This window comes from Penicillium concentricum (genome assembly GCF_028827145.1).
Source record: "Penicillium concentricum strain IBT 3081 chromosome Unknown utg000002l_segment0_segment0, whole genome shotgun sequence".
Classification (NCBI taxonomy): Eukaryota; Fungi; Ascomycota; class Eurotiomycetes; order Eurotiales; family Aspergillaceae; genus Penicillium; species Penicillium concentricum.
Window position 1 is genome coordinate 3,922,409 of NW_026622755.1, and position 13,526 is coordinate 3,935,934.

A 13,526-nucleotide genomic window follows, 5' to 3' on the forward strand; every position below is an offset into this window, starting at 1 on the left:
TACTTTGTAGAATGAACTGTGTAGATCAAACATTCGCCATTATCCCCACAGTATTTACAATATTGTAGGATTCATCATCGACGGACAGATTGCGTGACGCTTTGTTCAACCCGACTCGGCAGATCATTACATACTATACTCCTTTCAATTGATTTTCGTCAATATTTTAAAATAGAGGGTAGAAATATCAGGATAATAATGATATGACTTGAATCTATCAAAGTTGATATAGGGGAGCATATACAAAAGCTCGGAGGATCATACATCTTACAATTTGACAGCAACATCAAATCCCTTTAGGATCATGATTATTGTTCAATGTTAGAAGTAGAGAATGTACCAAATGGTATTATGTACATAATGCAAATATGCAACGCCATCTATAGCCCCCAATGTGTGATATACAAACATAATACAATCGAGACCTCACTCGGTCTCGTCGTGTGCAAAACCACGAATTTGATCAAGCCTCAATCTGAGCTTCTCACGAGGAAAATTCCTCTTGCTGATCCGAACTTTCTTCACTCCGAGAGTTGCGAGCCTCCCACTGGAACTTTTTGATGCGTTCCCGGGCTTCCTCCTTCTGCTGAATCGTCGGGTATACCTTCTTTCTCTTCCAAGTCGCAATAACATCCTTGTCAGAATACTTCTTCAGCATCTTCGAGTCAGCCTCAAGGGCCTTGCGCTCAGTCTTGGAAACATAAGTCTTATAGTCAAGCTTGAGGGTGTCGTCAACCACCAGACGAACCCGCGACATGATCTTCACAGCCGCCGGACCGGCGACAGAATCTGACATTGTGTTCTGGATGGCACTCCAGCGAGTCTTTGACTCTGGTTTGCCGTTCTCCATTGCCTCATGCAGCTGGAGGATATATGGCCGTAAGGTGGCGACAGCAGCTAGTCGCAGCTTCGCTTGTAGCTTCCTGCCCATCTCGTGCAATTTAGTGGATTTGGAAGATTTGGAGGTTTCGGCTGTTTCGAGTCCTCTGAGGTGTAGAAGGACAGACGGGTTGGCAGAAAGGATCTGGATCGTTTCCAGATAGCCCTCGAGGACGCGAATATCAGGTAGAATCAATGCTTTGTCCATCAAAGCGAGCAGCTCATTCGCGTGTTGGAGAACTGAGTGGTTGCGGCGATCACGACGGCAGACACTGAGAGCGACGTGGAATGCTGTTCCGGTTGCTTGGCCGGAGGGAACCATTTGCTCCCGCATGGTTTTGACACTGATTTTGCTGGAGCGAGAGATGCGGAGGAGGCGGAAATATTGGATGTAGGTGAAGGTGTCGGGGTCAATGCGGTATTCGTGGTCTTCCAAAGTCATATGTTTCCAGTAGGCCTGCCCACCCTCGGACCCTTGGGTCATGGTGAAACAAGCATTCAGGATAAGAGTCAGTTCCTTGCTGTCTGGTTTGAGGAATGATAGCTCCTCCGCCTGGGGAACGACGGGTTTGAAGAGTTCTGTGAAGTCTTCTTCTTCTTCCTCCTCCACTTCTTCCATTTCTTCCTCCTCTTTCAGCGTCTCCTCAACTTCTTTTATCAAGTCCTGCTCAACTTCCGCGGCCGATTTCAAATTTTCGATTGGTCGATTGTTTTCGTCTACGAACGGAACATCTTCCATATTTGATTGCCTTGTAGCCTCTTGGACTTCAATGGCTTGAGTTTGTTCGGGGGTGATTCTGCGTCGGGTCGTCTTCTCGTTCTCGGTGGGTCGCTTTTGCAGTATGGGAATTCCCATGGTTTGCTTGTACAATTCCATGACATTGTAACAGTCAATATCACTGCCTCCTTCCAGAAGCAAACTGGCCATGGCGTTGACAAGTTCATTGTCAATTTTCAAGGTTTGGTTCTTCCAACGCCAGATGATATCGGCCCAAATCCGCTTGCCTTCGGTAATAACCTGGGCTTTCCGTTCGAGAATCTCCTCAATCTGATCGGGAGACTTTTTCTCCACATCTCTGCGAGCTGCAAATTGGACAGCGTTCAAGATAATGGTGTATGTGGTAGCATCCGGGGCACCTGGTCCCTCTTCGGGTAGGTCACCGGCAATTTTCCACAGCCGATCCATGTCCCAATGACGATGGCAAACTGTAAGCATAGCGTTGGTGTGTATGATATCAAGCTTGACTCCTGAGTTTGGTGAATCGATCGAGCGGTATACAGAGGCGGCAGTCTTGGCCATAGCTAGTGACCTCGGGGCTGAGCTGAAGCCCTTCAGCATGATCGTGTACGTTCTGGGAGTTGGTTTCCTGCCACGCTTTTTCATCTGGGAGAGAAAATCTGTCAGAATACAACTCCAACCCTCAAACCCTGGCAACTCCCGAGATGGGAGCACAACAGAACATAAAACTCACATCATTGTAGAACTTGAACGCAGCCAGCGGGTGATTTTGATCCATGCAGTATTGCAGAAGATGATTCCAGGCAACATCACATCTCAAGCCCTGCTTTGTTCCAGCACGAACCAAGGCCGCCGCCAGGGCCGGGTTACCACTGTGCAAAATGCGCGCGACCCGATCCGCCATTCTGCGAGGGTCGTTCAACCATTTCAACTCCTCATTGATAATCTTAGGTGTGAGCTTGGGCATTCCTCCAGGCGGGGCACGAAAGCTGTCGTTCTCGGGGGTCTCGCCTTCGGCGGTATCGGCCTCAATATCTTCTTCTTTGGATGTCTGGTCATCAGAGACATCGTTCTCCTGCACCTCGTTTTCACCGTCCTGATAATCATAGGGATCGTTTTCCAGGTCCTCGCCTTCAGCAGCCTCGGGATCCAGAGCCTCACTTTCAGCTTCGCGCTCGTTGTACCGCCCAGTGAACGAACCCGACGCAATAGCCATCAAAACGTCATGATTCTCCCTAGATTTAACATCCTGAACATCCCGTCTATTGCCATGTCGATTTTTAAAATGTTTATCGCCAACCCTCTCGTAGCGCTCTGGGCCATGTCCTATGCGGCGAGAATCGCTATCTCTATCGGAAGAGCGGTTGTGGGAGGAGGAGGAAGAAGTATAGCGGCGGTAGTCACTTGACGCGATCCATGTCTGTGGTAGTCGTTGGGATGCAGTAGTAGCACGGTATTGCTGCGCGGTGAGAATTCGGCTGCGCAAAGCTCTGTTCACGAGCGAGCCCGGAAACCGAAATGTCATGACCGGATTACTGTGATCTCCAGGAGTTAAGCTTGTGTCCTGCACAATGCTAGAAGGGAGACACGGATTCAGCAATGGCAAAGTGGCAAAATTGAAAAACAAGAACAGATTGTTATTTCCTCATTACATGTCTGGCGATGGACCGCGAAACAATTTCGCAGGGACCGGACGCTAGTTCATATCGGGTCTAGACTTTATGCCCGTATATTCAGGCAGGAATTCAGGCAGGAATAAAGTTTTGCCTGAGGCTACTTAAGTTCTTCGTCTAGACTGCATGTAGTTTAGTTCCCATTCCAACCCATGTTCCTTGCGGGCCTTAACGGGAGCGCTACTCATTTCCAAGAGTCTTCTGTGCGTTTTAAGTAATTTACTAGTGTACTAGTTCCTTTCCAAGGTTGGGGTATCTGGATCTGCGTTACACTTAGATCCGTGGATGAAGATGTAATTACCTACTTTAAATCAACCTATGTTGAAGAGACATAAAGCTTCATACAAACACCTCTATATCACATTTTCTGTCTCATAGATTTTCTATTATTGGATTTTCGATGTCTAGCCGAAGCCATAGGTTTCAGAACCTTCATTGTACCCAAATATTACCATAATTCGATTCCAAGTATACACACAATCATCAAACCATGATCTAAAAATTCAACAGTCTTGTATAGCTACATAGTAGACCTGTCTCATTTACCTACATGTACATATATCCATGTAGATCAGTCACTAATCTTAGGTTACAGTAGGTATACAGCCCGCCTCTAGGCTCAGGGGCCATATTTAGATCCAAGTAAGCTTTGGGGGTTCTCAAAGGAAGAAGAATTAAAGAAAGTATCGAGGGCTGGGGGACGACGCCACCTCTAAAGAAGGTTGAGTTCTTAAAGAGGGTTAGTGAAAACTTTTTATAGGGGCATACAACCTACATACTCTTCACTTTACCAATTTCTACCAGTTCCTAGGTTAAAATTCGTACTTATATCACCGGATCCTTTAGACTTGGAATATCCATTTGTATACGAGATAAATGTGGGGTTTAAGTGAAAGGATTTATTAGTGTATAATATGAGATTTTCCAAAAAATAAAGAATCAAGTACAACACGCTCGAGAATTATATTCCAGGGGGAATTTCATGATTGGCTAGGGTGGACATGTTTAGCTATATGCCTAGAAGACCTTATGTTAGGTACTATGTCTGCACTCAAATAAAGCGTGCAGTCAATTTAGAGTACTGAAGATAGGAAGAGAAGAGAGAATAAGGAAACCTTCGGAGAGACAAGCAAACTCTATGAACGCACCTAGCAACCCCTAGGGCTACATACTTTCTAGGGTTGTACAAGACGCACAGCCTAGAGTAGCACACGACACTAGCCCGAAGCTAAGAAGCACCAGTGGAGTATACGAGACACAGACTAAGCACTAAGCAATGTGACATAGCACGCGGCTAACTAGGCAAGAAGAGGAAGCAAGCTAGAAATGATTAGGAATAACTCTAAAAGGAAAATTACCAGTCCCCCCACGATGATATCGGTGGCTGATACTAACGTCCAACACGTGGAGACACTTTACTGTACCGTGTACTAGCTTCCTGTCTTATGTATGCTGTACAGCCCACATATACAGTGCTGCGCTTTGTCTTAATTGGTCCTAGTCAGGTACAACGCATATGTACCTTGTGCAGTAGTTAGCAGTGCGTACGCACATCAAACGGCATTCAATGCATGGTATTGTGCTCGTTCCATGGTAAATGCCGGTACTACTTAGTGCTGATTTTGGTTAGGCGTAGCTTATCTTGTAATGGTTTCATGGTTGTTTGTGGCTAAATCTGATTTACTCCTATAATCATGAGACCTGTTTGATTCTCTCTGGTTCGGCTATCTATGCCTTTTCTGATAGCATACTTAGGTCAGGCTGGCACGTAGCAGAGAAGAAGATATTTTAATGCATTTTCTTTTCTTTGGTTTTCTATTAAGCCATGAGTACACTATCCTCCATTTGGCAGATTCTGCTTCCTACTTTATTCTCTCCATGTCACTAAAATTGTGGCATCCTTTGCATACACAATTTTCAAGTATATAGTACTCCACATCAGTAAGACAACTAGAATCCAACATTTAAGCAGATTGCCGAGAATTCACTAAAGATGGAAATGAACATATGGAAATGAATAATACACATAATCAGATTGGAGCATGACTCCGTGGAGCGTAATGTACGTTATAGAAAGAAAATGGAGACAAGAGAGGAGAGAAAGAGAACAGACTTGCATGTAGCAAAGTTAAGACAGACAAAAGGAAATGACAAACAAGTAAAACTGAACAAAACAAAGAACCCCCGGGAAATCGATTTTGGGAGAATGCTGTCAGTAATAAACAGATGCGAATAATCCGCCGCCAAACCACCCTTGAAGCCACAGCCCCAGCAAACGGGCAAACAAAGTTAAGACATACACCACTTCTGCATCAAATTTCAAGTAGGAAACAGAACGGAGAGAGAGGAGGGAGAAGGGCGGCACACCCTCTCAGCTCGATGCACTCTAACACAAAAAGGATGACAGGTATAGAACAAAGCTGGAAAAGCCACTCTTAGACAGATCAGGATTAAAAGTCGCTGAGGTTGGTATCATAGCACGAAAGACTTGGGGGCGGAAAGGGATGTGATGGGGGGAATGGGAATCGGAATCCAGGACGAGAACATTAGTCAAGGATAGGGGATATCGTGAGTAGAAAGAAAAAGCAAATGCGTTTCCGTCCGTGTAGGTCCATAGCGGAAGAGGTGATTATGTGGGGAAGATTATTGCGGATAGTTGGCGGATTGAGTCTCTGGAAGCCGTAGCGAATTTATGGATCAGCGGACAGGTCGGGCGAGGATGCCCTTGTCGAAAGAGAAGTCCAGAGGGTCGATCCTGGTATAGAGAGAAAGAGGCGGCGACATTACTCACGTTGCGGGTACACCGGTCCGCTCTGGTAGGGAGAGTGAGGGTAGTTGGGAGGGTAGGCCATCTGTCCGTTGTTCTGGTAGACCATGCCACCGCCAGGAGGACCACCGTACTGGCTGGGGACCTGGCTATCCGCGGGCTGGTATCCGATCGGAGGGAGTTGAGGGCGAACTCCGCCGGCGTAAGCAGGCGGCTGTCCGTGGGATGGGTCAGAGGGGTTGGGAGGCTCGACTTGGTTGGCCTGGGCAGCTTGAGCGGCAGCACGCTCGCGCTCCTCAATAGCCTTACGCTGAGCCTCTTCCTCCTTCTTGCGAGCCTTCCATTCCTTGCGGATTTCCTTGAATTCTGGAAGAGCAAAGTCAGCTGTGAACTTGGGTAATAAAAAAATCATTTGCCAAAATGGGGAAATAGGATGGACTATCCATGCTAGCGAGGGGACGGGAAGGGATAAGAGGCAAGCTTAAACTCCACGCCGTCGGCCACGCTAGTGCGGGCCCCGCGACATCTAGTGTAACTCACTAGCGTCCAACGGCCGGCGCTAACCCGATCCAGCCATTTGCGACAAAAGATCCAAGATCTTAGTCGCATGGGCCATTGAGCATCTAAAAGCAAAAAAGAAATGGACCTACCCTCAGGAGTACGCTTCGCACCGTGCGATTGCATGGTCACGTGTGCATTCAAATGGTTTAGAGTACCATATGCTTTCTCACACCCGTTCCATCCACACTTATACATGCGCTCAATTTCCTCGTAACGACGACGAGGACGCTTATGCTGTTGTGCACCAGGAATTGGGACAAATGAGTAGACCTAGATTAAAAGTAGATGAAATCAGCTTTGATCAAACCCAATAGAAACCCCAATCCCATCTCGTAAAAGGAGCGATTGGAGGGGCAGAGGTACGCTGTTTTTGACAATCCCTAGGACAGTGACCCGGCGGACCGCATAGTCAACCCCAGAGGTATCCAAGACAACAATGATTGAACAAAGTAAAAAGCCTTCAGATATTCCCCCCAGGAATCATCAAAAACATACCTTTGAAGCGCGCCGCCCGAATGCAGCAGGAGAGGTGGAACCAACCGTTGTGGCCGGGGAAGTATAAGGTCCCGGCAATCCATGATGTTGTTGTCCATAGCTATGAGGCCAATCGGGACGCGCGTACATATGCTGAGGCGGAGGGGGTGACCCTGGTACTGCGCCATCTCATGCCCCTGAGGCTGATAAGGAGAGTAGGGAGGAGGATAGGTGGGGCTGTTGGCCGGAAGCGAAGGATCTATAGGAACGGGCGCGTCAGACTTTGAGTGCGGACTGCGCGGGCCCGTAGGCAAGGTGTTGAACGGACTTGTTGCTTGAGCCATACCTGCCGCACTACCGGGTTGGGAGTTGGGGGCGTAGGATTGGGGAGGACGGTGAAGGTAGTCCTGGTAGGCAGGCGAACGGGCGGTCGGCGGAGGGTTCAGACCGTAATCCGACTGAGGGGTGTTGGCCGAGGAAATGTTGGGTCGAACCTCAGGTTGCGGCGTGTACTGCGGCGTAGGTCGGACCTCGGGTTGCGGGGTGTAGTGAGCAGCAGCAGCAGAAGATTGGTCTGGCCTTTGTTCAGAAGGTGCGTCGGAAACGGTGTCTGGGTGGTGCGAACCTGGCTGTGCGTACTCGGAAGTGGGCCGGTTGTCCATAAAAGAGAAGATTCGCGCGCAAGGATGCCGACGAATCTATGGAAAAGAGTTTGTGCGTTGGACCTGTGTGGAGACGCGTCGAGACAACAATGAGCCTTGGGAAAAAAAGTCGGGGAAATTGACGAGTCGGGTCCGACACGTTTCAAGCAAGGGACGGAAGCCTAGGTTGCCACGTTGGGATCGTGGCTGACCATTCTAGATTTTGTATTTGTGAACGTACCTTTTTTTTGGTTCAATTCCTAGGGAATTGATATGAGGGGGAAGTTGAGTCGCGAAACGCTGATCAAACAGGTTTGCGCACAGATGCCGAGATAAGAGATCTGGAGACAGAGAGGAAAGGAACAATTTCACAACACCCAAAAAAAAGTAAAGGTGAAAGCGCGTAGTAAAAAAAAAAAAAAAATGAAGTTGATACCAAGGTGCTTAGATGCTTAATCTTAGTTCGAGGATGCCTTGCAGGTGGCGGTAAGCACGAGGCACCGGGGGCGGAAAAACCACGGGGAAAAGAAGCTAGAGACTAAAGAAAAAGTCAGGAGTCAACGCGACTTTGGAGCGGCCTAAAAGGTGAGACGATTAGGAGAGAGGAAAAGCAATCCTCGTGGGATCCGAGGATGTTGTGGATCCTGTGGACCAGGTAATTTTGGTTGGCGATATCGTTGGTCATTTGAAAATTACATCTTTTTTTTTTTTTTTTCTTTTTTCTGTCTTTTTTGATTTTATATAACATATATTCCAATAAACAGTCTCACCTGCTCCGTATTGGGGCATATAGAGTAGAAAGATACATAAATACAGAGAGATGTAGAACCAAATTCCGAGAAATATAAAAATGAATAAACGATTTACTTTTGATCTCGGCCCATTCCCTTTTCTTCCACCTCCGATAATTTAACTTGGCCCCCTTTTTTCCCCTCGTCCTTACCGGCTAAGCTTTCCATGTCCGTGTGATAACACACGTTTTTTTGTTTTTTTTTCGGTTTTCGGTTTCTGAAAGAAAAAAAAAAGCGGAACCATCTAGGAGAAGAGTGGCAACATATTTTTCTCAAATTCCTCCTATCATTAATAGAAATTGTTGACTATGGATGGGAATATCATAAATGATGTATACAGGTGTTGTTGTTTTTTACTAAGGACTACTGGTTAGGTTCCCAACTGGAGGCCTCTTAGTCTACCCGCAACTCGAGGGGGAGAACCTAGCGTATATGGCCCGTGTGTACCAAGATGTCAGAGAGGAGCCAGCCTTGAGCGCTAAAGAATGGCGTGCCCGAGGAACCTCGAGGGAACCGAGTCTAAAAGGGGTATAGACGGAAAGGGAACTAAGGTAGAAAAGGGTGTAGCGCAAGTCGGGGGAAGAAGAAGCGATGGGACTCGGGAAGACCAGGGCTAGTGTGGACGAAGACAGTCCTAATTACACCAATAGGAGAAAAGTAGTGGAGTTCCAGGTGGAGACTGGAGAAGCTCGGTGGATAGGCCTGACTTGTTCAAGGTTAGCGTCAAAGTCTGCTGAAAAAGGTTCAAAGCCGAGGCGGTTGAAGCCGGTGATAGCTTCTTTTCCTGAAAAGGTTTAATGTTGCACTTTGATTACAGGTATTCGGTACGTATATTTATGCATAGACCTCTACAAACTGCAGACCCAAACTGCCCTGGTCCATGTATGTTGTCCACTTATAAAGAGGCTTAAACTTGAATACCATCTACAATCTTCTAATATCACAAGCTTCATACTAGTCGTGATCCCTTTCTTCAATAAAACCTAACGAGTCATGTCAATATCTCCCGTAACCGTCACGATACCTATAAGACGCGTGAGTGGGGACAGTGGCAGAACAACTCCCGGTGATCGGAGGCTATCTCCTGACATCTGAATTTGTCTAAGAAATTCTTATAAAAAGTATGTGTAATTATGTGTTTAAAGATCGAATTCAATTTTAGTTTCAGACGGAAGCTCCGATTCCTGTGAAATTCAGTTCCATGGTCCGAATGTTTGTAATATCCCAATTGATATCGCTTCCATGATAATAATAGTACAAAAGCACTCTAAGAGAGGAGAAAGGGGTCAATCATTTTCCTAGCGGGATTTCCGTAGAAAGTCCATTATCGCCAATTGGTCACAAAACATTAAATTGCGAGCGGAGATATTCGGCGGCTCTCCGGTACGATCATTGTATGCTCAATGCTCAACCCATAGTGGAGCATAGTATAATTCTTACAGTATTTACATTCCCTTTGTACTCCGTATATTGTACTCCGTACGGATACATTATTCCTTATTCACTTCTCTCAAAGAAAGTGGGGGAACACCGTCTACACCGTCAATCCCCCACCTTGGATAAATGCGAGTCTGATAGGAAGGGAAAAAAAAAAAAAAAAAAAAAAAAACAGAAAATGTTCAAATGTAAGGCTCTCAGCTCGGAAAACTGACACTTTCTTGAATTGATTGGCGTTCTCAGGGGGGCTGGATCCCACCCCGCAGGCGGAACCTGTTCCTCCACTGCCGGTGAGGAAAAAGCAAGATACTTTCTTTTTTTATTCGCATCTGACACGGCCTGTGTCTTCAAAAGTACCCTTATCAGAGATAAATAAGGGATAAATATTAATCCACACAAAATCCTTACACAGAATCAAACCTCTAAACGACCCAGTGGGACCAGGCGGACTCCGCGCAACAGTCCAGTGCGGGATATCCGGTGTCGAGGGCAGAACGGGATGATCAATATCAAATTCATATGGCGCGTCAATCATTGGACGCCGCAGCCGCTCCATATCCAGTCGCGCTATGTTCCGTACGAATACGGAGGATAAAATACCTTGGCCTGTACTTTGTACCTTCGGACGATCAACCCGGCTCTAGTCCCCAGTTTTCATGTGCCCGGTTGCATTTCCCATTTCCCAAATCTCCATTGCATATCGAGAGGGTTTTTGGAGAGCTTGGCAATCTCCCGTTGTTTTTCCCCTTATATTCCTAATATAGTATGATATAAGGCGCTTTTTGCGGCTGTGGCTTATTTTGATTTGGACAGTACAGAGAGAGAGAGGTCAAAAGAAAAGACTCGGAATTAAATATCGCAATGGCACCTGCAGACGTTCATCCGTGTCACTTGATGCACGTGGGCCCATTTCTACATGTTACTTCTTGTATATTGAATATAAATTATCAAATTATCAAATTACGTTGTATGCAACTTTTCTCATCAAATCCACTTCGCATATTTGGACTAAATGAGGTTAAACGAGTTGGGCTAATGGACGGGGAAAAGAGGGAAAATGTACCCACAAAGGGTCTGGAGCCTACACGTACAGTATACGGGTATTCTCCGGTCATTTTCCCAAGCTCTGATCGTTCAGGGGGCGATCATTAGAAGGCTTGGCTTGGCTTTCTTAGAATCAGGTTTTCCTGTGCCTTGGTGTTGATACGCGGTGATCCCTCCCAAGCAGAGTTACTCTTTAACTACTTCGTAGGTCCTCGGGTATATCCAAACATAACGAAGAAAATAACCTGCCGGGTTGATAGATGAGAAATTATGAGATTTGCATACAGTAGCCTAAAGTCAACGACCCACGAACTTGCCGAGTTCCTATCAGAGGAATTGGTGTCTGTGCTCTCAGATTGGGCGAAAAAACGCAATTTCCCTGGACTCCACTACTTCGCTGGCCAGTGCGGTGATAAGTTGGTAGACTACGCCGGAGACAGTAAGTCTCACCCGCTAATGCTTCGGCAGATCGTGTTAGAGAGACCTGTGCGGATCAGCACACCCCGGATGATGATCATTGAGCTGTTATTCCGCGGAATAGACTGAGGTGTCTCTTTTCAAATTAATTAATTTATTTTCTATCTTTTTTTTTCCCGGCAGGGATTGGGACCGAAATGCAACGACTTGGATGAAACCTCGGTTAAAGTCGATACTGATGTTGACATTGACCTTGATATTGAAATCTTGAAATGGTAGGAGACAGGCTTGGTTCCGCCAATAAATGAGACTGATTCCTACAGGGATTCGGATCCCTAGACAGGGATCTAAGGAAGTCCATAATATAATGGCACACTGGCAATTGATTTACATTCTGAGAAGAAAGTGACACTTTGTTATGGAAGATACGAAGACATGTGAAAACACTATAACTGGCATATATGCATGATTTGATCTAGATATCATTTCTATTTCCAACACTCCGTACTGCAGCTCAAATTGGAAAATGTACAATATACTCAGTCCAAGCAGAAGCCCTGGGCCAACCCGAGCCTGCCGAGCAGAGTTACATTTCCATGCATATTCTACGTCTGCTCTAGGCGACAAAAAAAGGAAAGATAAACACCTCTTTTTATATTTTCTTATTATTTTTCCCTAGGCGGCGCACTATCGCCTGATACAGCGAACGTCGTCTTACTAGTGCATCCTGCCGGGTCCCCCTGTTGGCCAGACTCTGGGCAATGCGGCTGGTGCATTTTCCAGGGTTCTGTTTGAATCTGGACCGAAAGCGTAAATTGTACCCCTCTCTCGTCTCCGACGTGCATCGTCGGATGAATACTCTTTATTGCGATTGGTAAGGTGGCGCATTGAAGACGTGGGAGGCGCTTATGCACACTGCTTACCCTTTTTAACGTCCGTTGCCCGCGCTACTGCACGTCGCTGTCTTAGGCAGCTTTCAAATCGTGTATTGCTCTTTCAGGTGTATTTTTGTGCCGAGGGCTACCTTCAAGATTAGATGGGCGTTGTATGCATGCACGCGCGGGATGTAGGTGTTTGCCAGACTGTATACCCCGTACCGAGCACGGAGTACACGCATTGATATGTATGTTATATGCAGGTCTCGCTTTGGTGGGAATCCCATTTTTGGGTGTTATGCCTAAAGTCTTGCGGTGAATGCTGTCTTGCAGAATGATGGGAAATCGGTACTTGTGCCAGCTAATCGCAAAATATCGTGACATTGTTGTGCACGTGGCTCTATCTTTTTATACCTTGCACCTTCGTACTAGTCTGGAAAGATCTGTAATTAGCACGGAAAGATCTTCGAGTAACTCCAACCAGAATTCATGACATTTAGGATGTATATAACTGTATACAAAACCAAACTCAAAAAGAGCAATGGCTGATCCCCACTGATCTCCGTGTAGCTTTACATATTTGTATTTCAGCTGGTCATGCCGTGAAACGCTAGGGAGGAACCCACAACATAGCCTCTCTCTGGGCCGTTTAAGCATAAAGCTTGAATGTTGAGCTATGCACGAGCGAAAATCTCGGCTGGTTTGAAATCGACCCCTAGTATAATAGTATGCGTAAGGCTGGTCTCTAGTGTAGATTCTAGTCTAGATTCCAGGGTCGATCACAGATCCATCACACACTTGTCTCAAATGAGGTAAGGTCTATGAGGCTGAGACATCTAGTACCAGGTTTGTCGGTCCATCCCAGGAAGTACCTATACTTGCTTTTTCTGCCTTCGCTTGATTTCCCTTTTCTTAAAGTTCGATTGCCGCCGAGAAGTGTTCTTCTTTGGGCAGCATAAAGCAATAAGGGTTTTGTGGATACCATCTGTGGCTGTCATGTCGACTTACAAGGCCGCTCGTAGTCGTGCCTCGCGAGGACAATTATCCAAGGCGCTAGGGAAACTCGTTGCGCTGGTCAGGGTGCATATTCTCAGATATTGGAGAATTATTCATTTAAAATTCTGATATGTGAGAGCTATCTAATGGATTGGGTAGGGTGATATATATTTCTTTCCGTATTCTTTTTATGCTATATATTGTGTCACGCTAAACGCCAAGGAACATATTT

The 13,526-nt window shown here is 46.3% G+C and overlaps 3 protein-coding genes across 3 annotated transcripts; 1 reads left to right on the top strand and 2 right to left on the bottom strand.

The window, feature by feature from the left end:
* Window positions 1–484: 484 nt before the first annotated feature.
* On the bottom strand, window positions 485–3,143 carry N7517_005120 (pentatricopeptide repeat-containing protein; the record flags this gene model as incomplete). The annotated part of the gene is made up of 2 exons (XM_056722850.1): window positions 485–2,263; window positions 2,352–3,143. The coding sequence occupies 2 exons, from the start codon at window positions 3,141–3,143 to the stop codon at window positions 485–487; spliced, it is 2,571 nt and encodes an 856-aa protein (XP_056579100.1).
* A 2,931-nt stretch (window positions 3,144–6,074) lies between these two features.
* N7517_005121 (putative C2H2 transcription factor (Con7)) lies at window positions 6,075–7,755 on the bottom strand (the record flags this gene model as incomplete). The annotated part of the gene is made up of 4 exons (XM_056722851.1): window positions 6,075–6,424; window positions 6,709–6,889; window positions 6,938–6,983; window positions 7,115–7,755. 4 exons carry the CDS (start codon window positions 7,753–7,755, stop codon window positions 6,075–6,077), a joined length of 1,218 nt encoding a protein of 405 aa, XP_056579101.1.
* Window positions 7,756–11,276: 3,521 nt separating this feature from the next.
* N7517_005122 (uncharacterized protein) lies at window positions 11,277–11,527 on the top strand (the record flags this gene model as incomplete). Its single annotated transcript, XM_056722852.1, has 2 exons — window positions 11,277–11,445; window positions 11,475–11,527. The coding sequence occupies 2 exons, from the start codon at window positions 11,277–11,279 to the stop codon at window positions 11,525–11,527; spliced, it is 222 nt and encodes a 73-aa protein (XP_056579102.1).
* Between the last annotated feature and the right edge of the window lie 1,999 nt (window positions 11,528–13,526).